At 34.3% G+C, this 20,478-nt stretch overlaps 2 protein-coding genes across 4 annotated transcripts; both read left to right on the top strand.

Moving 5' to 3' along the window:
* The first annotated feature begins 461 nt into the window (after nt 1-461).
* On the top strand, nt 462-3,280 carry LOC107918021 (dolichyl-phosphate beta-glucosyltransferase). The gene is made up of 8 exons (XM_041076155.1): nt 462-485; nt 606-639; nt 892-1,009; nt 1,500-1,602; nt 1,678-1,809; nt 1,911-1,994; nt 2,126-2,190; nt 2,732-3,280. Exons 1-8 carry the CDS (start codon nt 462-464, stop codon nt 2,916-2,918), a joined length of 747 nt encoding a protein of 248 aa, XP_040932089.1. The 3' UTR covers nt 2,919-3,280.
* A 13,968-nt stretch (nt 3,281-17,248) lies between these two features.
* On the top strand, nt 17,249-19,824 carry LOC107917019 (UPF0481 protein At3g47200). 3 transcript variants are annotated; one of them, XM_016846410.2, is made up of 3 exons: nt 17,289-17,476; nt 18,470-19,266; nt 19,365-19,824. In XM_016846410.2, exons 1-3 carry the CDS (start codon nt 17,456-17,458, stop codon nt 19,390-19,392), a joined length of 846 nt encoding a protein of 281 aa, XP_016701899.1. In that variant the 5' UTR covers nt 17,289-17,455; the 3' UTR covers nt 19,393-19,824. The 3 variants fall into 3 exon arrangements, with proteins under 3 accessions (XP_016701898.2, XP_016701899.1, XP_016701900.1); XM_016846411.2 differs by having other exon boundaries at nt 19,368-19,824; XM_016846409.2 differs by having other exon boundaries at nt 17,249-17,476; nt 18,470-19,824.
* The last annotated feature ends 654 nt before the right edge of the window (nt 19,825-20,478 follow it).

Consider the following 20,478-nt stretch of genomic DNA (forward strand, 5'->3'; position numbering starts at 1 on the left):
TGTATATATAAGTACTAATTTACACTATTATTAATTAAAGGCACATTGATTGTTTTATAATTATAATCAATATTATCATCTGCACATATTAAATTATTTAATTTTACTTGTTAAATAACATAATATTAGATTCATATTTGAAAGATTTTTATAGTTATTAGAATTATAATTAATTTATACTCTATGTAAATCTGCACGAGTAAGAAAACTAGGGTATATATTCAACTCTAATTTACTAATAACATAAGGTAAGGTAGTTCAGCCCTATTTTTGTACAACTACAGCTCCTTGGTGGGAATGAAAAAAAGCCAATACCTCTATCACAAAATAAGGCAAAGACTATATTAAGGGTTTGTTTGATAGGGGGAAAATATTTTCCGGAATTGATTTTCCCCATTTTCCAGTGTTTGATTGGAGTAAAATATTTTCCTTTTGGAAAATCAACTACAAAACACGGGAAAATGCCTTACAATTTTTGGGAAATTGTCTTACCGATTCAATCTCCGTAAGACATTTTCCTAAAGCTCTCAGGCATTCTTCTCCCTAAGCTCCCTTCATCCATTCTTCTCCCTTCCTTCATTCCTTCAAATTTCCGTTATTGAAAGCTTCATTTTGGTTCAGAACTGGAAACCGCTGCTGGTATGTTGCAATTCCATTTTCATTTTTCGACGGTTACTTCGTTTATTTTTCATTTCTTTTTGGCTTTTATGCTCCGTTTATTTTTCATTTCTTTTTGGCTGCTACTGCCGTTGCCATTTCTGCTTTCAAATGATGGGTAAGCTTTCTTCTTCTTTTATTCTTCGTTCGGTTGTTAATGCTGGAAGCCATCTTTCTAATTTCCACTCTTTCTTCTTCTTCTAACACCATTGCTACCCACATCGACTGCCTAAGTAAGAAACTGTCTTAAGAACAATCAGGGATTTGAAGGTGGTTGTGTGGCTAGGTTCCTTGGCAGGCTTTCTTTTGAACCTTTGAAAGAAAATCCTCTCTTTGGTCCTTCTTCTAATACGTATGTATCATGTTCCCCCTATCTTTAAATTTCACTTCTTTTTGCTGTCTCTGGTTTTCTGAGATTTTGTTCAGTTTTTGTGTTTTTTTAATGTGATGGGAAATTGGGTTGGAATTGAAGTTGAGGGTCCTTTTGCAACTTTCAATTCTAAAGAAGGGGAAAAAAAATTGCTTGCAAGTTTTAGATATGGACTGACGGTATCTTTTAGAAGTTGTTCATGTAGGAAGTTCTTATTTGATGATTCAACTGCAGTTCCCAATTGATCTTCTATAGGATTATCCTTGGATCATGCTAAAGGGTATATCAATCTGTGATTTATTTTGATTCTATTGGAAATTTGTGTCTGATATGATTGATACTATTTAAGGTTATTATTAGATTTGTTCTTCCTTGTTCATTTAGCAGCAATAGGAATTCTCAATATGAAATGTCATGGACTGATGCCTCCTGCACGATAACAATGGACTGAAGCTCTTTACCGCTGTGAAAGCATTGTAAAACAGGGAATGCTACATTCACGTGGTGAATTACTTCTAATGCTAGATGCCGATGGGGCTTCCAAGGTTACTGACCTAGAAAAACTTGAAAACCAGGTTTGTAAAAGACTCTGACCACAGTCACTGAAGACATACTGTGTGATAAAAATTATCTAATTTTTTGTACTTCAGATCCATGCAATTGTGAGAAAAGATTATCACCCTGGTGATTCAGTAGCCGGAGAGGCAACTTTTAGAATTTCTGATATCCCAATAGTTGCATTTGGATCTCGTGCCCATCATGAGGAGAAAGCTCTAGCTACGGTTAAGTTTACTTACGATGCTTGCTATTTAATCATACTTTGATTGTCATTTCTAAGTTGCAGAGTTCTTCTTGTTGAATTTGTTAAATCTTCTATTTTTAGAGGAAGTGGTACCGCAATTTTTTGATGAAGGGTTTTCATCTTGTGGTTCTCTTGGCTGCTGGTCCTGGAATTCGTGATACGCAGGTATGTTCCTTCATTGTATGGATTTCTGTTTCTTTTTTTGGCCCAAGAAGCATATCTTTTATATTACTAACATAATATATTGAATTCTTTATTAACATTTTCCTGATCTGGAGTTTCTTCATAAAATGCAGTGTGGTTTTAAGATGTTTACTAGGTTTGCAGCAAGGAAGCTTTTTACCAATATCCGGTTGAAAAGGTGATCTCAGAGACACTATTGAACACCTATCCTTAAGCATTACTACTTGCTTATCCTGTCATTAAGACATCAAAGCAAATCTAAACTACATGCTTAGATCACTGTCCTGCCATCGACATGCTCATTTTCGCATTGAATACTCTGGTACTTTTCTGTGTTTCCTGTTTACAGCTAAACATCTAGTAAGGAGAAATAGACAATAGAAGATTAAAAAGTAGTGGATGGAGGTGAACTCGTAATGGAAATTCGGTTTTTCGTTGTTGTGAAAGAAATAATGACAAAGGGAATTAAGTCATCTTTTTAGTAATAGGTATTCATATTCAAGTTAGTTTCATCCTTCCGTATATCCACTGTTCTGAAAAGATTTGCCAAGTAATTTTGTATAGAAAATTTCAATTCTCTTTCCATTGAAACCTGAAGGATTCATGTCCCTCATTTTGGACACACTTTGGACTAACTTTGTTTTCAATTCTCTATTGGTCCTTGCTCTGATCCCTGTGAAAAACTCTGTAACTGAATCGGTCATGAAATATATGTGCAGGTGGTGTTTCGATGTTGAAATAGTTTTCCTTTGCAAATGGTTTGGTATTCCAATGCTGGAGATATCTGTAAACTGGTCCGAAATTCCAGGATCCAAGGTAAATCCATTGAGTATACCAAACATGCTTTGGGAGCTTGCCCTCATGTCCGTAGGATACAGAACTCGAATCTGGAAAATTAACTCCTGATGTCAGGATTTTCTCTGATCAATTGAGCAAAGATGAAAAATTACACACGGTGCAGTACTGATTCGATAACCTTAGGTTTTTCTTATACGTTCTTTGGGAAAACACTTATTACAATCAGATGAAACCAGTTTATCGGAGCTTGTTCTTTCTGGAATCCGCGGCTGGAACATGCAGTATTTTACAGTTGTAATATTAGTTGAGGTAGCATTTTTTTTAACAGTTTGATGATCGAATCGCGAACTTATTTCCTGGATAAGTACTTCATTACAGTATTCCCTACCCTACATTGCTCTGACATTTAATTTTTGAAGTATTCATATTTGGACATAAATATGATATATGATTGATACTATTTAAGGTTATTATTAGACTTGTACTGATACAAGTGCCTTGAAATTGTTCATTGGGGCATTCTGTCTACTTGTATTCACACAAGCCTGACTTGTTGCGAAATAAGTGTGCAAGGGCCCCCAAAACATGTCCGGAACACCTAAAATCAAGCCAAAACCATTACCAATCATTCCCTAATATTTCTAAACATTATAAAACATAAAACACCATCAAATCAACATATATTCCAAATAAAGCTCAACCAAGTTCACCGAGCTAACAAAATATTCAAGATGCGATGAGATTAGTTAAGATAGTAACTTCGCTTTAAGTCGAGCCTTTACCTACGCGTTGAAAAAATAATGCGTTAAGCTTGTAAAAACTTAGTAAATAGTCAAGAATTAAGCTTTGCCTTTGCAAGTAATCAATATTAAACATATAAATACCTTGTTTATGATATATTAAAATGGAATTAAGTAGACATTAAGCATTAAGATTCTCAAAACTATTTATTATATGTTACTCATCAATTCACTAATAAATTTCACTTACCATTTCATTTTAGCCCAAATATAGATATAATAGGACATAAGGATATGAGGATAGAACACTGAATCACTAGAACAAATGTAAAAACAACTTTTCCGGAAAATATTTTCAGGAAATCTATCAAACAGCAGAAATTATTTTACACAGATTCAATCAAACACCAGAAAATATTTTCCAGTAAATCATTTTACAGAAAAGTAAAACATTTTCCAGAAATCATTTTACGGAAAACATTTTACTGGCAATCAAACGGACCCTAAGATTATAAAACAACTGAAAATACATATGATTATACCCAAAAAGAAATTCAAAATATTGTAAACTTATTTTTAACATCACAATTACATGCTTGGCTCCATTTTGAATTCTAGACTTCATTTACCTTAGTTTTTCTTTATTAATGTCTCAAATTTTATAAGATTTTTGTACTGTTAATTTTGAATTTAATTAGGAATGAGCTTTTCATTTTTATATTTGATTGTTTTGTTTTTTTTCCTATTATTTTAAGGTTGATAGCAGTTGAATATGATCCTTTTGTGATCGACATTCCAAAGGTTTTCATGCGTATAGGTTTAGAATACTTTATTTTCATTTTTATTTATTGTTCTTTTGAATTTGTTTCATGCTAATAATAAAAAAAAAAGATGTCTTAACATTGGGTAAGGTTTTTTTAGGTGTTTTCATTCTTTCCAATTTTGAATTTTAAAACCAACAATCCCAACTGGACAAAGGGTGGTGGTATGGGAGTTCTTCTCTCATAAAAAGTCGTTGCCCATTCCTTTTAGGAAGTCCTAATTTGACCAAAATTCCCCCGTTCTTATTAATTTGAAACTCTAAATGAGAACTAAATTATTGCATAAATTCAACTGCTCTGACCACTTTCTCATTAAAAGCTACAACAAAGTATTCTGAAGCTTTTCAACAGCCTTATCAAGAACATAGTTAAGCCTTGGTTCATTTCTAAGCACTATTTTATTTTTTATAGGCCATATCTCCAACAATGTGAATGCAAAGATAAGAAACCCAGGGAGTTTCGGTTTAGGTATCCACTCTTTTGCATTAAGATTGGCATCAAGTCATTGTTCCATGCTTGACTGAAGGAATGCTTTTTGCAGACTGTAATCCCAAATGGACTTGACTATAAGACATTGGTCAAACAAGTGCTCAATTAATTCGTTATTCTCTTGACATCTTAGGTACTGAAATCTTTTCCGAATGAAGATTTGGATTTTCAGAAGGAATTTTAGTTTCCAAACTCTTCTCCATTATTTCTCTAAAGGTGATGGAGGTTGTAAGATGTTAAGCTGCCTATCAACCAGCTCATATGCACTAGCGAGGGAGAGAAATATTGTTTTTGTAAATTTATAACGTAGTCTATTATTATTTCCTGTTGACAAGGAGATTAGTATGGTCAAGAAAACGTCTAACATCTCTTGTGGAAGTTAAATTGATGATGTATTTGTGCTTTTAGCATCCCTACTCTTTTAGTCTTGGCAAAGGACATTGCCACCTCATCCTATTGCAATACGCCACATATCTTATTCCACAATGGCTCTGTAACGACCTGATTTGAGACAATGTTAGATTATGGGGTTTTTGAACTCAATTCCATAAATTGAGTTCGTGAAATTATAATAGGAGGATTACAAAGTTAGTATGAAAATATAGTAATAAATGATAGAGAAATTAAACTAAGAAAATAATTAATTATAGTATAAAGACTAAATTGTAAAAGTTTAATCGCTATTAAATTTTAATTTGGAAAATGCTTGAGGACCAAATTGATAATTAACCAAGGGACTGAAATGGTTATTAAAACATTGTTTCTTATATTATAGTGATAAACGAGAAACTAAAATATAGTAATAAATGATAGAGAAATTAAACTGAGAAAATAACTCTTATAATTATAATTCTAATTCTAATATAAGCTTAAACCTATAGATCATCCAGAACATCAATTTCTTCCTCAAAGATGCCATGATTTTCCATAGATATCATGTTCCATGCATTACGCACTTAACCTCATATTTCTCGGATCGAAAGCATGTAAGGATGAAGTTAACGCCAAATTGTATGCAATACCGCTTGACAATAGCTACAAAAGCATCTTTGGAGTCAAACTCCATTCCAACCTCTAAATGAGCGAAATTTGTTGACGAAGACTCGTGCCCTAGTCTTCTATGAGGGAGGTCTGAGAATTCTAAACCTCCCTCAACAGCAATTTCAAGAGTTCATATGTATGGTGGGGGTTGGTAAGCTGTGAAACCTGGGTCATCTCATCGAGCAATGTCCACAGCTTCACCGTCAGATCCACCATCTTCTAGTTCAGTAACAATGCTATTCGATTATGAAATTACTGTAATTTTTGCACCATCGAACTTTGCTTCCTCTATCGTGTCGTTATCTACTTCTTCTTCCTCTTTGACCTCTTCGTTCTCTTCTCCCTATTCGTTATCAACCCTAGTTAGAAATCCAATGTTGGATGTGCCCTCACCAGTCAAGATTTTTGGGAGTAGATCATCTATTCTTATAAACCCTGGGTCAATCCCAAAATCATTCTTGTTTGAGCCACCATAATAACTTAATAGTGTGCCTGTCTTAGTGTTATTAGTGTTGAACATCAACGCGTTGAAATTAAAATCAAAGGCACTAAACGAATGTTATATGGGTGTGTCCTAGGCCCAGTGACCAAATACCCTCGACTATTGACCGTTTCTGGACATACTAATGTCTAGAGTGTGAATACTACAATAGAATGAAGAATTATAAGGCGGTATCCGCAAATATTCTGGTTGAGTTGTAATATAGATTTTAGAACGAAGTAGGTAAGTACTCCGAGGATTGTACCCAAGGGAGGCGAGTACTAAATCAATCTTAACCTAAACAATTAAATATCTAATTAATACTTTAGGTCACTTATAGTACAAAAGTAAAATAAGAGATAATTTTTGGGTTTCTTAAACTAAGGAAATAAAATAACATAAAAAGAGTAAAATTGCAAGAAATAGAGAGAAATAAAGTGAATCAAATTGAAGATAGGTGATTAGCTTGCTTAAGCAATCTCAATCAACTGTCGTCCTGGGTTCTTCGTCAATCAACTAGTCGCTACCCTAGTAGGATCTTTTGATCTTCCATTAACATAATGAGTTAGGTAGAACGACCTATCTACCGACCTCATAGTCCAAACTAGTTTGGGGTTAAGGTGTTCATGGATGGACAATACCAATTTTTGGTTAATTCCCACCTTGATGACTTCCTGGGGTTGTTAAGCCTAGGGTTTGTTTCATGTTCTTCCTTTCTCAAACAATTAATCTATTGAATAACCCTACAAAATAGTTAAGAGATCATGCTTCCACTCGCTAATCCCCCATAGAAAGATTAATTCCTCATTGCTTTCATAAACAACATGGAATAAATGGAAGAAGTAATCATAGGGAATGGATTGAAATAGAGAGTTTAAGAAAAGCATGATTGATATTAATTGTAAGCACGAATCCACAGAAGTTAGTCTCCTTTACAATCTGATCTCATGAAGAAAGTAAATAACTAAAACTAGGAAAACCTAAGATGGAAAGAAACAAGACTAAATTTAACGAAAGAAAAATAGGTTAAAACTTAGATGTTCTTTACATGTGCTAAATTGGCCTATTTATAGCCATCATGTAGCCGTTATCCTTAACCCTAGGTTAGTTAACGTTTTCAACCTTACAGTTCGATTGTGCAGACCAAAATTCCTCTATTTCGTGTTTTATTCCCGTTACAGAGTCGATGTCACGACACATCAGGACATATGTCACGACATAGCAACTAGAATGTTCTTTTATAGCCATCTTCAGGGGTACGTCGCAACACCCTCAGTCTGTGTCACTACATTGAAGGTAGTTTCTCACTTTCTTTATTCTTCTAGATATGTTGGGACATCAGATCCCCCATGTTGCGACATAACATCCAGTATTGACCTAAAATGCTCTCTAATGGTCTTATGCACAGTCACAAATTACGTTAGCTTTCCCTTAGGCCTCATCCGGCCCTTAAGGTTAATAAAAGACTCGATGTGCACATTTTATTGAATGCAAACAAAACTAAGGAAACTGAATTAAAATATAACTAAAATGCTTATATTCAAGCTCCTTAAATGTGAAAACTAGTTTAATCCGGTACACTAAATACGGCAGATCAAACTTTCCCACACTTAAGTCATTGCTTGTCCTCAAGGAACATAAACAAAGATTAAAAAATGAAAATGACGACCCTTGAGCAATTATGGTACAAGTATTGATTTCAGAGTATATGACTTAGGCATTTCGCGTTTACTAACAATTTCAACACGATGAGTAGTTGACTTACCACCTTTGATCACAAACATCTAAGTTCAGTATGTTACAAAATATACAAGTATTAAGGTTCTCACCTATATGAATCCATCAACAAATCATACAAGTACTTTGATTATCCGAGCAGAATATAAATAATCATTTATGTGAATGTTTAGTATGATGTTCATTCATGCATAAAAATACTTAGGTCACATAGGGCTTTTCGGCTTGTAACGTTCTAAGGCTTAGGACAGGTATGGAATTCAAAAACGGTAAGCATCAGTGGGTTAAAAATACAAATATAATTTGGCACATCGTATTGATCCTTATTTTTCTCCATCAGTGACCATTTTCCGCTCTTCGCTTTATTTCTCTTTCTCCCACCTTCCTTGTTGCTCCATATATAGGAAGTCATAGCATGACATAGTAACTATGGCTAGTCTTACGAGTTTTTGTACACTAATGAACGAGTTTTCATTTCTTTTGTGACTTTTCTCTTTTTCAATAAATCTCACTCATAAATGTTTTTTTCGCTAATTTAGGGCCTTTTTTACTTGTACTAATTTTCTTTTTGGATGTTTTTTATTCTGCACATTAGGCTAACCTATAATTCCCATATCACACTAATCTTTCCTATTTCACTTTAATTTTACAAATTCTGCCATGATGTATCTACTTAACCCTCAATACGTATGGCCAGACGTCTATAATCATGCAATGTAGGACCAAAGAAAAAGGGAAAATTCAAATTAACGTTATTAGGCTTGGGGCTTGTATTAAGGTTTATCAAGAAATGTTAATAAGCTCAAAATTGGTACTAAAGGTGAAATATAAATAGGACAGCTTTTTGGCTCTGGATGTGTTCCTTAGGTCATCCTTAAATGTCTCAATATGCACGAATTTAATCAACCGAACAAACAAAAATTCAACCATTTATCATTTATACTAGCATGATCGTTTCCTTGTATTTTCTACATCACTTGGTACAAATGATATCTAATACCTACTTACAATGTAACATATAGAACTTTAGTAGTCTAATAATCAAAAACTTAAAATCTCCTATCATCATGCCAAACTTATTCATAAAAATAAGCAACGTATGTACATGCTCCTATCTAGAGGTGCTCATGGGCCGAGCCGGGCTGGGTTCGGGCCAGGCTCAACTAAAAACTTAGGCTCATTCATTGGGCTCGAGTCAGGCCGGGCCCAAAAAATGGGCCTAAAATTTTGCCCAAGCCCGACCCAAATAAAAATGCTAAAACCCCGGCCCGTCCCGCCCGTATTAATTTTTATATTATTTTATATAATTTCTAAATATATATAATACATCAAAAATACTAAAAAAATCAAAATAAATATTTTCCAACAAATTGAAAATAAATTTTAAAAAATATGTAGACTTAAATAACACTAAGATAGATGCAACTTAACAAGCAAATACCTCTAAAATAATAACAAAATTAACAAATGCCTTTAAAATAATAACAAAATTAATAATAAAATAAGTTTTATGCAATATCCAAATAATAAGAACAGCATAGTAGCAACATAATAGTAATATGGTAGCAAAATAAGGAGAAAAAAACAAGAAAACAACATTCAAAAACAAAAAAAAATAGCAATTTTTTTTCTCATTTAGTGAATTTGGGCCGGGTCAGACCGGGCTCGGGACAAAAATACCTTACTCGGGGCCCGGTTCATTTTTTAAGTGGGCCTTTTTTTTGTCCAAGCCTATTTTTCGGGCCTATATTTTTGCCCAAACCCTCGCACATTTCGGGCTGGCCTTCGGGCACGGCCGGGTAGCCCGACCCATAAGCAGGTCTACTCCTATCCAATCATTTATATTTCTACAAGCTCAAGCACACCAAAAGATAAGAAAAATTAAAGAAAATGTAAAAAATTGAAGCAAACATTCTATGTTAGCCCCCACACTTTAGTTGAAACATTGTCCTCAATGTGTAACCCATCAAAAGATAAGGAAAGAAGTTACCTGATTGATCATGATTGCTTGAACTCCTATTGGTGGGCACTTCCTCCTTTGATCGTTGAAAGTTCGAATTTGTTTCTCTCCATCGTGTCAGGTTCCTATATAGAAAAATTAAACACAATGCAACAAAAATAAAATAAAATATACTTATTAATCTTACTCCTACAAAGTCTAAATTAAAATCATCCAATAATTAATACAAGTCTAAATTAAAATCATCCAATAAAAATACAAGCCTCTTCTCTATAGAGGCTTTTCCCTTTCCTCTGACATATGTTTTGTGGGAGCTCTCACTCATTGAAATCGCATGGTAAGTTAGGCTTCGTATGACAGGCCCTTTTGGTGTAGAAAATTGTGGTTGAAATTTCGCTTCTTACTCGTCCTCCGTTTCAAGGTACTCTTGAGTAGCACCTTCCACATAAAGATTTGCCCCCTCATTCTAATAAGTTGGAGTTGGCCTGAACATATCTGGAAGGTAACTTGGAGTGTGTAACCCATTCATCCTTGTGAATTCTTGAAGTACCGGTCCTGTTTCCTGCATCCATCTGATCATCCCATTGAGTTTTGCTTCAATGGTTCCACTAGCTTCCTTTTTAACCTTTTTTGAATCTTTTTATTTAACTGAGGCTGGAACGTCCATTTTCTTCTTCCTCCTTTGATTCCATTCAGTAATTTGCTTCTATTGAAGCTCAACATACTGTATATATAATGTATGTCCAATAATACTTTTCGTAGGTTTCATGAATTGCTCATTGTTGCTCATTGGCACTTCTGGTTGGCAGCATAGTGTCATTACGAGGTGTGGGAGAAAAGTCTAGCTTTTTGGCTTTGCAAGCACCGTTTCATCTCTCAAAAGATCCAACACCCTACACAAATTTGTGTTCACTGTAGAATACCATATAACAAAACTGGTCGAAATACATTAACGTTAGATACATTCAATGCTGGTGCAATTCTAGTGCCAATGAATTGCATCCACATCTTAGCTAGTGGAAACGTAAGCCTGATTAAAGTTCGTAGGAAGCTCAGTATCTGACTTGTAATTCCAACTACTGCTGCCTTGTGTCAGATATTTTATAACATCTTCCATGTCAATACTGCTGCCTTGTGTCAGATATTTTATAACATCTTTCATGTCAATGTTTTCAAATCTCTCTAAATCTATACTATCAATAAAATCTTTTTCATAAAATAGGATGTTATAAAATTGACAAATATCAGTAGGAGAAGTTGAAACGTCTTCCTCACGTACTTCAACGTTAGTGATTACTGCATTATAGCCTCTCTTGATTATTTGGTCCTTAAGGGACGCATAAAATTTTTCAATTGCATTAGAGGTCTTCCCTGCAACTCCAAAAAGTATTTTTCTATGTTGGAATTATGGAATCTAACAGGGTCAAAAATACATGGAGTTTCCGGAATAGAAGTTCTCTTACTCTTTCTATGAGGCATAATATTTCCAACACAGATATGAACAATAACTAATAAAATAGTAAAAGATTAAGAATACTTGAACCTTGACTTTTAGTTGCTTTGTATGTGCTCCACTCTCTGTTTTGTTGTTGACAATACCTTCCAAAGTTGCTTCTTAGAATATGGAATGAATGATTAAAAATTTAGGGTTTGAGGAGAAAAGGGGTTTTGGAAGAGTAAATGTTTAGAATGAAGTTAGATTAAATTAGAGCGATAGTTTTATGATTGAAATTTGAGTAAAATATTGATTTAAATTAGAGGGATAGTTTTATGATTGAAATTTGAGTAAAATAGTGATTATGTCGTTGGGTTACGTAGTCGGGTCACCCCTGAAGAAAATTACAGCAATGTCACGACATAGGGGTTCCGTGTCGCGACATCCCTAACAGACTACCTACGTTGCAACATCGAACCCCAATGTCGCGACACACCCTACAGTTTTAGAATTCTAAAGAAATTGTCTTCTATGTAGCGGCATTAGGTCAATTTTTAAACTTCTTCATTATTACCCTTGATGTTGCGGCACAAAGTTGTCTGTGTCACGACATTTACCTTGTTTTCCACATTTTCAGTCCACCAACATGCTTCAAATGTTTATTGGACTCGTCTTTGACCAACCTATAACTTGTTAACAATTTTGTTAGTGAGATATGTAGTTAGTACAATTAGTAATGGTCAATTAGTAGAAAAAGTTAGGTTTTACTACCAGACTTGTCCGCCAGCTCAGTCAATATGCACCGATGGGCTTCCTATAATTTGTTTCTATCTGTATTAGACCAGTACCCATCATGCCATTCAATTCGACTGTGAGTGTCTCGTTCCGGCCTATTTTAATGATCAACAACTTTTTTCGTAGGTTATAACTATCAGTAATCTGCATGGCCACATACCCACATAACTACTTTAACTGGTGTTTAGCATTTTTATGTTGGAGAAAGGTTATGGATTGCTGTTCACAATGGTTGTCTATGGTGTTTCTATTCTTTTCATTTATCAGGTATGCCTTTTCAGAAGTACTTTTTAAAGCCATTTGCAGAAAGATAGAGAAAGAAGATTGTATTGCGTTACTGGAGTTCTACTTCAGTGGGGCTTTTAAATCCTTCTATCGGACTGCAAATAATTCCTTTCATGGTCATTAGAGGAATCAAACGTTTCGTAATAGTCATAACTCAAGGTTTATACATACCGGCTTTTTAACTTGACAGTAACTTGCTATATGTTCGTAAGTTCTGTCAATATATATTATCACTGGTTTCTCATTATGATGTCTTGTGAACTTTTGAATCGATAACATTTTTTCTATTAACTCAGTCTTAACTATCATCGTCTTTAATGGCGAGTCTTTATTATACTGTTTTTGTGGTTCAATATCACTCGAAGTTTCTGAGACGATGATTTCCTGATCTATTTGATTCTTCAATTCCCTATCCATTTCCGCTGCTAGCTCCATACCTCCTCTTTCTGAAGTTCCATTTAAGTTGTCTAAATATTTTTTCATCGATTGAAGGGGATAACAGTCTAAAGATTCTCCTTCTTCATAAGCTCCTATGATAACATTCTCTTCTCTGAGTAGTTTCAGACTTGGCACCTCTTGGTACCTTTTTGATAGTATATTATTATGGTCATTATCATCTTGGGTGACGAGCTAAGGTCTCTCCTCGGAGTTGACTTAATTCAAGCATTAGTAATCATTAATTCTCCTGGATTTCCCAATCTTGATAGACTCATTCTTTGTAAATATCTTCATCATAATCGAAGTCTTCATTGGACCACATAAAATAAAAGTCATCCATGACTTGTTCTGACTGACTATTTTGTGCCTAAGATTACTAAAATTAAGCAAATGTTAGAAGTGTTATTGAACAAAATAAACTGAAAAGCGTAGCTATAACCTACAAATTTCCTAATTATTCCTTAACAAGCAAAAGTTAAAATCAATCTAATGACTTTGCCTCCGTAGCAACAATGCCAACAACTTGACCGCCTCCGAACGTACTAACGTTCAGAGTGTGAATACTACAATAGAATGAAGAATTACGAGGCGATATCTGTAAGTATACGGGATGAGTTGTAATATAGATTTTACAATGAAGTAGGTAAGTACTCCGAGGATCGTATCCAAGGGATGCGAGTACTAAATCAATATTAACCTAAACAATTAAATATCTAATTAATACTTTAAGTTAATTATAGTATGAAAGTAAAATAAGAGATAATTTTAGGGTTTCTTATACTAAAGAAATAAAATAACATAAAAAGAGTAAAATTGCAAAAGATAGAGAGAAATAAAGTGAATCAAATTTGAAGATGGGTGATTGGCTTGCTTCAACAATCTCAATCAACTGTCGTCTTGGGTTCTTCATCAATCAACTAGTCACTACCCTAGCAAGATCTTCTGATCTTCCACTAACATAATGAGTCAGCAAGAACTACTTATCTTCCGACCTCACAATCCAGACTGGTTTGGGGTCAAGGTGTTGACGGATGGGCAATACCAAATTTGGGTTAATTCCCACTTTGATGACTTCCTGGAGTTGTTAGGCCTAGGGTTTATTCCACATTCTTCCTTTCTCAAACAATTGATCTGTTGAATAACCATATAAAATAGTTAAGAGATCATGCTTCCACTCGCTAATCCCCCATAGAAAGATTAATTCCTCATGTCTTTCATAAACAACATAGAATAAATGGAAAAATTAATCATAGGGAATGGATTGAAATAGAGAGTTTAAGAAAAGCCTGATTGATATAGATAATAAGCATGAATCCATAGAAGTTGATCTCATTTACAATCAGATCTCTTAAAGAAAACAAATAACTAAAACTAGGAAAACTTAAGAAGGAAAGAAAATAAGACTAAATTTAATGGTAGAAAACTAGGATAAAACTTAGATATTTTTTATATTTGCTAAAGGGGCCTATTTATAACCTTTAGGTAGTCGTCGTCCTTAACCCTAGGTTAGCTAACGTTTTCGAGCATAAAGTCTAATTGTGTAGACAAAATGCCTCTGCTTTGTGTTTTGTTCCAATCACGGAGTCAATGTCACGACACACCAGGACCTATGTCGCGATGTAGCATTCCTCTGTAGCTATCTTCAAGGGTATGTCGCAACACCCTTAGCCTATGTTGCGAGATTAAATGCAATTTCTCACTTTCTCTATTATGCTTGCTACGTTGCGACATCAGTTACCCCATGTTACGCCATAACATCCAGTATTGACCCGACATACCCTCTAAAGGTCTTTGGCACAGTCACAAATTATATTAACTCTCCCTTATGCCTCATTTGGCCCTTAAGGCTAATAAAAGACTCTATGTGCACATTTTATTAAATGTAAACAAAACTAAAGAAACTGAATTAAAACATAATGAAAATACTTGTATTCAAGCTCCTTAAATGTGAAAACTAGTTCAATCTGCTACATCAAATTATGAGAGATCAACTGTCCCCCACCCCATGATCCAGGGGCGAAACCGATGAATGCCTTACCATTAAAGATAATTTCGGCAGGTCTTGGTATAAACTTCGTAGCAATAATGTGAATCCATCGAACAATCGTTGGATGGGAATTTCAGCTTCTTGATTAGGCGTAGGATTTGGTGGACACGATGTCTGTGAGCTTGGGACACCTTCGTTCTCCTCGACGAAGTCGGCATACAACTCCGGCACAACATTCCCAGTAGAGCAATGGGATTCGGTCACCTACTTCATATCATTGTCCCGCTTGATTTAAAAAATGACATATCTAGCGGGTTCTAATGATGAAAAATATCTGAATTTGAGGCTCAAAATTCTTCTTTGGATCCCCACTTTGCACCTAATCCTTGTTCGAACTCCTTTAACATTATGGTCTAGTTGAATGCCAGATCTTCGGATTGTGCTGATTCAAAAATGAGGTCAATTTTGGTCTCACAAATTTGACTGTTGTAATGGATTAGAGCTCTCACTCGTCTGCTCATCTTCAACGGAATAGCCTGTTCCACATGTTTAAAACTGAGAAAATTGTAAAAAAATATAGTTCTCATCACCCAAAACCCTAAACCTACACGTAAATTAATGAATTACCTTTACTTCGACAACAACGTAGGGACAAAATTCAAGTTTTCATGACAACCCCGATTACTTCTAATGCCAAGTATCCTTTAGATCAATAATATGCTTCAAATGTCGGTATGGAAAATTAAAGGCCTATATTGAGTTCATTCTATAGAAAATCAACAAATTACCTTTTGCTTCTAAATCCCTGCAACCCGAGATAAAAAATCCCTTTTCCCCCCGCTCCATCCTCTATATAAATGCACATTCTCATCCTCTAATTCAGTATTCTAAATTGTTTTTTATTTTTTTCTTGCGTGTTCGAATTTTTAGGTTTGAAGATTTATTTCTCTCTCACTTTGAGGGAGACATAGTCATAGTTTTAAGTTTCGATTAGGTTCACGATGATGTCATGAAGCTCGGTAACCTAGAAATTTCACTTAACGTATGAGTATGACGCCATCACCTAAGAAATCGAGATCGCTTTTCAACTTAAGGTCCAAGTTGGCGGTGAATATACCATCTCGGGTTGAAGTGTAACTAGGGCTTCAAGGTTACAAAGTTCTATCAAAAGATGGAGCATAACTGGAGCCCTAGTTGACGGTGGTTATGCGGGCATAACAACCAGTTTCTCCTCATAAGATGAGCATGCTTTATAAAACCCATATGGAAGTACAAAGAAAGAAAATGCAAGGGACCTCCTAGTATAATCAAGTAATCCGTGTTGTCCATCTCAACACAAAAGCGTGACGCACCCTAATCATGTCACAAGTTATCATAAAGGGGTTGCCGCCTTTGGTGGACATGGACAAAATGAAATATTTAATTATACTAAAATGCTATTGCGTTTTATAAACCATCCGCCTCTAACGAGGAAAAATTGGTTGCCGTGCTCGCATAACCACTGTCAACTGGGGCCCTATTTATGCTTCATCCTTTGACAGCATAACCTTTGTAAACTTGAAGCCTAGTTACACTTCAACCCCATATTGTATAATCAACGCCAACTGGGACCTTGAGTTGAAACGCGATTGACTTCTTGGGTGATGGCTCCATACTTACGTAGCAAATGAAATTTGTAGGTCACCCAACTCTATGACACCTCCATAAATTCAAACGTTGCTTAAAATTATAATCATGTCTATCTCAAACACGAATAAAAATAAATCTACAAACTTCTAATTTTCAATCGCAAGAAAAAAAAATAAAACAATTTTTACCTAAGTGAAAGTGCGTCCTACAAGGCATGTTTTCAATGCCACATCAGCGGAAACGCACCATGTAGGGCGTGTTTTTAGGAGAGAATAAAAGCGCGTCCTATGTGACACGTTTTCACTGATGTAGCAGTGGAAACGAGTCCTGTAAATCTCATTTTTATTTTTCTCTCCAAAAACAACATAAATCGATAAACTTATAGAATTTCAGCTTAATTTTTCAAATTTTTTTCAGCATATTCCAATAAATTAATTGCATGTAAAGAGAGCCTACTTTTTTTTTTCCAATTTTCAATGCCATTTTCCATCTTTTTGAAGGCTCAGTAATTGCATTCAATAAAAAGTAGTACCACGTTGACACCAAAGTTTGCAAGTAAATTGCTTTTGTATTAATTATTATTCAACCACTCTACTAACTATTTCAAAGTTGCCAACCGCATTTGCTCAAAATTTATTGCTTCCATATTACAAAAAAGAACCCAACAAAAGAATTTATTGGTTCATCATACCCAAAATTTCACCTCTATGGGGAAAATCCTATTCTAGTTCTTAATTTAGATAGTTTTTTTTCCCTTAGCAATTTTCAATTGCCAAGCAAAAAACCGAGCGAAACCCATTTGCAGGCATGGCGCTGCCCGTTGAACAAGTAAGTCTTATACATAAATCTAAATAATAGAACTGATTATCTGTAGTCTTATTAATATATAGACTATAATTTAAAATGCTAGAAATCCAGGGATGTATGAATGGACTGAAATTCTATCATGGGTTGAAATGATTTTCACTTTATTTTAGCCAGAAAGGTCGACAAAAGGTTATATCTTTATTGATATGTTCACCATTTTGTTCAATTTATTCATCAGTTTTTAATATATGAGATAGGGAGGTGAAAAGAACGAGATTTTTTTTTAAGTCTATAGATTTAAATATTGGTAGTGAACAATTTTCTGGTTGCTTTATACATATCATCGTAAGAAATTCTACGTGATATTATATAATCCTAAGAAGTTTATACGTACTTAACAATAAAATATTTAAATTGATTTAGTTTTTTTTCATCCAATTTCATAATTTACAAATCACAATACGAATTTAAGTTACAAATTCTCATCCCATATATTAGGACTCACTTGTAAATTCTACACTGATAAAGTTACAAAACATTCCTTAGATTAACATCTCACATGAATAATATATATATATGAATTTATGCAATACTTACAATTCTTAAATCGGAAAAAAAAATACGTTTAAACGCTTTCGAATTCACATTCTTCTAAATACTGCAATAACAACAATGTTAATTGAGTTTACTCTTAATCGACACATGAATGATATATTCTTAATTCTAATTCTAATTCTAAAGGCTAAAATATAATCTCTATTTATAAGCTTATTACTTGATAAAATATCAATTTAATTCAATTATAAAATGATATGAAAGCCCAAATTAAATATTATTCGTCTGAATTTATGTTAATATTATGATGTTTGTTTTATGATTAATGTTCGGGATTTGCCAACAATGTATCTCCAAAATTTAAACCAACAATATTTAGGTTAGATTTTGGTATAAAATACCTATACTGAAAACTTTGCATTTTATTTATGGATAACATGGTTTGGGTGCAATTTACAGGCTAAAGTAAAAGAAGACCCCGTTGCCATTAGCGTAAACGAAATGCTTAAGAGCTCATCACTAGCTTCGCCTAAGCCTTGCATTTCCAAAGTACCTAATTATCTTCGTCAGGTGAATGAAAAGGCCTATGAACCACAACTCATTTCAATCGGGCCGTACCATCGTGGTAAACTTCACTTGAAAGCAATGGAAGAGAGAAAGATTGGCTTCCTTCAACAACTTGTTGAAGAAACAATGGTGATGAATGCTTCAAAATATGTCATGAAAATGAGAGAATTAGAAACACAAGCTCGCAAATGCTATGAACAACCTTTATGTCTCGACTCCGATGAATTCGTCAAAATGTTGCTTCTTGATGGTTGCTTTATTGTGCAGTTGATTCGCTTGTGTTTAAAGAAGGATTTGGTCAATTATTACACTAATGGCTACTTTCTTGCTTTGATTCAAGACTTTTTGTTAGTCGAAAATCAACTTCCTTTCTTCGTCATTTGGGAATTGTTTTCCGTAATCGAGACTGGGGTCGATCAAGGTATGTTCATTGAAGCGGTTTTCGATATGTTCTTCCATAGAGTACCCGGAAAAGGACGTCCGAAACATGATCTCATATCCATTACATCAGAAATCAAACACTTACTAGACTTCACCTATCACCATTGCTGTCATCCTTCGAGTTCCGAATTGGAAGCCTTAAACGAAACCCGGAATTTCGATATGAATTTCATTCGTTGTGCCTTGGAACTCCAAGAATCGGGAATCAAATTCGAAACGATAGAAGGAAACAGCATGTTCGACATAAGGTTCGAAAACAAAACCTTGCTTATCCCTAAACTTAACATCGATGACTATACCGAATCATTCCTACGAAATCTGATTGCATTCGAGCAACTATTTGTAGCAGACAGAGATGTGAAGCATGCAAGTGATTACATGGTGTTGATGGACAGCCTTATTGATTCACCTAAAGATGTGGAAATACTTTGCCAGCATGGGATTATAAATAACATGTTAGGGGATGATAAAGCGGTGGCGGCCATGATTAACAGTCTGGGAATCTATGTATGCCATTCCCACAACTTCTATTACAGTGGAGTGTTTGAGGATGTAAACAAGCATTGCAGCAAGCGTTGGAACATATGGATGGCGAATTTGAAGCACAATTATTTTAACAGTCCATGGTCACTCATCTCTCTTATGGCTGCTATTTTGCTCCTCCTGCTTACAGTACTGCAAACTGTACTTTCAGTACTTTCTTATTATCAATAATTATAACAAATCCTTCCAACTTTGATTTAATGTAAAATATAATACTTTTTTCTGACTTTTTACATGAATCCTTTCTATGGTGTTTTGGTTGATTTTATACGTATTCATAGGTTAGACCTTTTCAAGCTTGAGAACTTAAAATTTTATTTCTTTTGCTTTTTACATATAAGTGTATAAATGAACAGAATGTTCGATAAACTATTCGTGAACCGTTAGTATAACGTTCATTTATGTTCATTTACCAAGTTAAATGAGTACAAACAAAAATTTTATGTTCGTTTATAAACGAACGAACACGAACAGAGGTGTATTCGGTTCGTTTATGTTCACGAACAAACTTGTTTTGACTCATTTTTTTATTAATGATATTTTCTTATAAAAATATTAAAATAATATTTGTGTGTATGTATTTATTTATTGTTTGTTTGTTTATTATTCATTAACATTGTTCGTGAACATATTCAATTATATGTTCATGAACTTGTTCGTTTAATGTTCGTGAACATGTTTGATTAAGTTAAATGAACATATTTGTGAACATTAAACAAACAAACATGAACACACATAATTTTAAATAAAAAAATATGAATAAAAATTTTGAAATTCTTAACGAACACAAATTGAACACGAACAAGCTTAAAAATAAACAAACGAACAGGAATAGAGGTTTGTTCGTTCAAGCTTGGTTCATTTACAGCCCTAGGTACATGAACTTTTTTTTATCTTTGTGATACTTAAAGTTGCAT

Source organism: Gossypium hirsutum, chromosome A09 (genome assembly GCF_007990345.1).
Source record: "Gossypium hirsutum isolate 1008001.06 chromosome A09, Gossypium_hirsutum_v2.1, whole genome shotgun sequence".
Classification (NCBI taxonomy): domain Eukaryota; kingdom Viridiplantae; phylum Streptophyta; class Magnoliopsida; order Malvales; family Malvaceae; genus Gossypium; species Gossypium hirsutum.

Bases quoted from the DNA above. Each gene is read 5' to 3' on its own strand.
- LOC107917019 (XM_016846409.2), top strand. From the start codon at position 17,456: ATGGCGCTGCCCGTTGAACAA. The intron at 17,477-18,469 runs GTAAGTCTTATA...TGCAATTTACAG, and splicing joins TGGCGCTGCCCGTTGAACAA to GCTAAAGTAAAAGAAGACCC.
- LOC107918021 (XM_041076155.1), top strand. From the start codon at position 462: ATGCCTTACAATTTTTGGGAAATT. The intron at 1,810-1,910 runs GTTAAGTTTACT...TTCTATTTTTAG, and splicing joins AGGAGAAAGCTCTAGCTACG to AGGAAGTGGTACCGCAATTT. The intron at 2,191-2,731 runs GTGATCTCAGAG...ATATATGTGCAG, and splicing joins ACCAATATCCGGTTGAAAAG to GTGGTGTTTCGATGTTGAAA.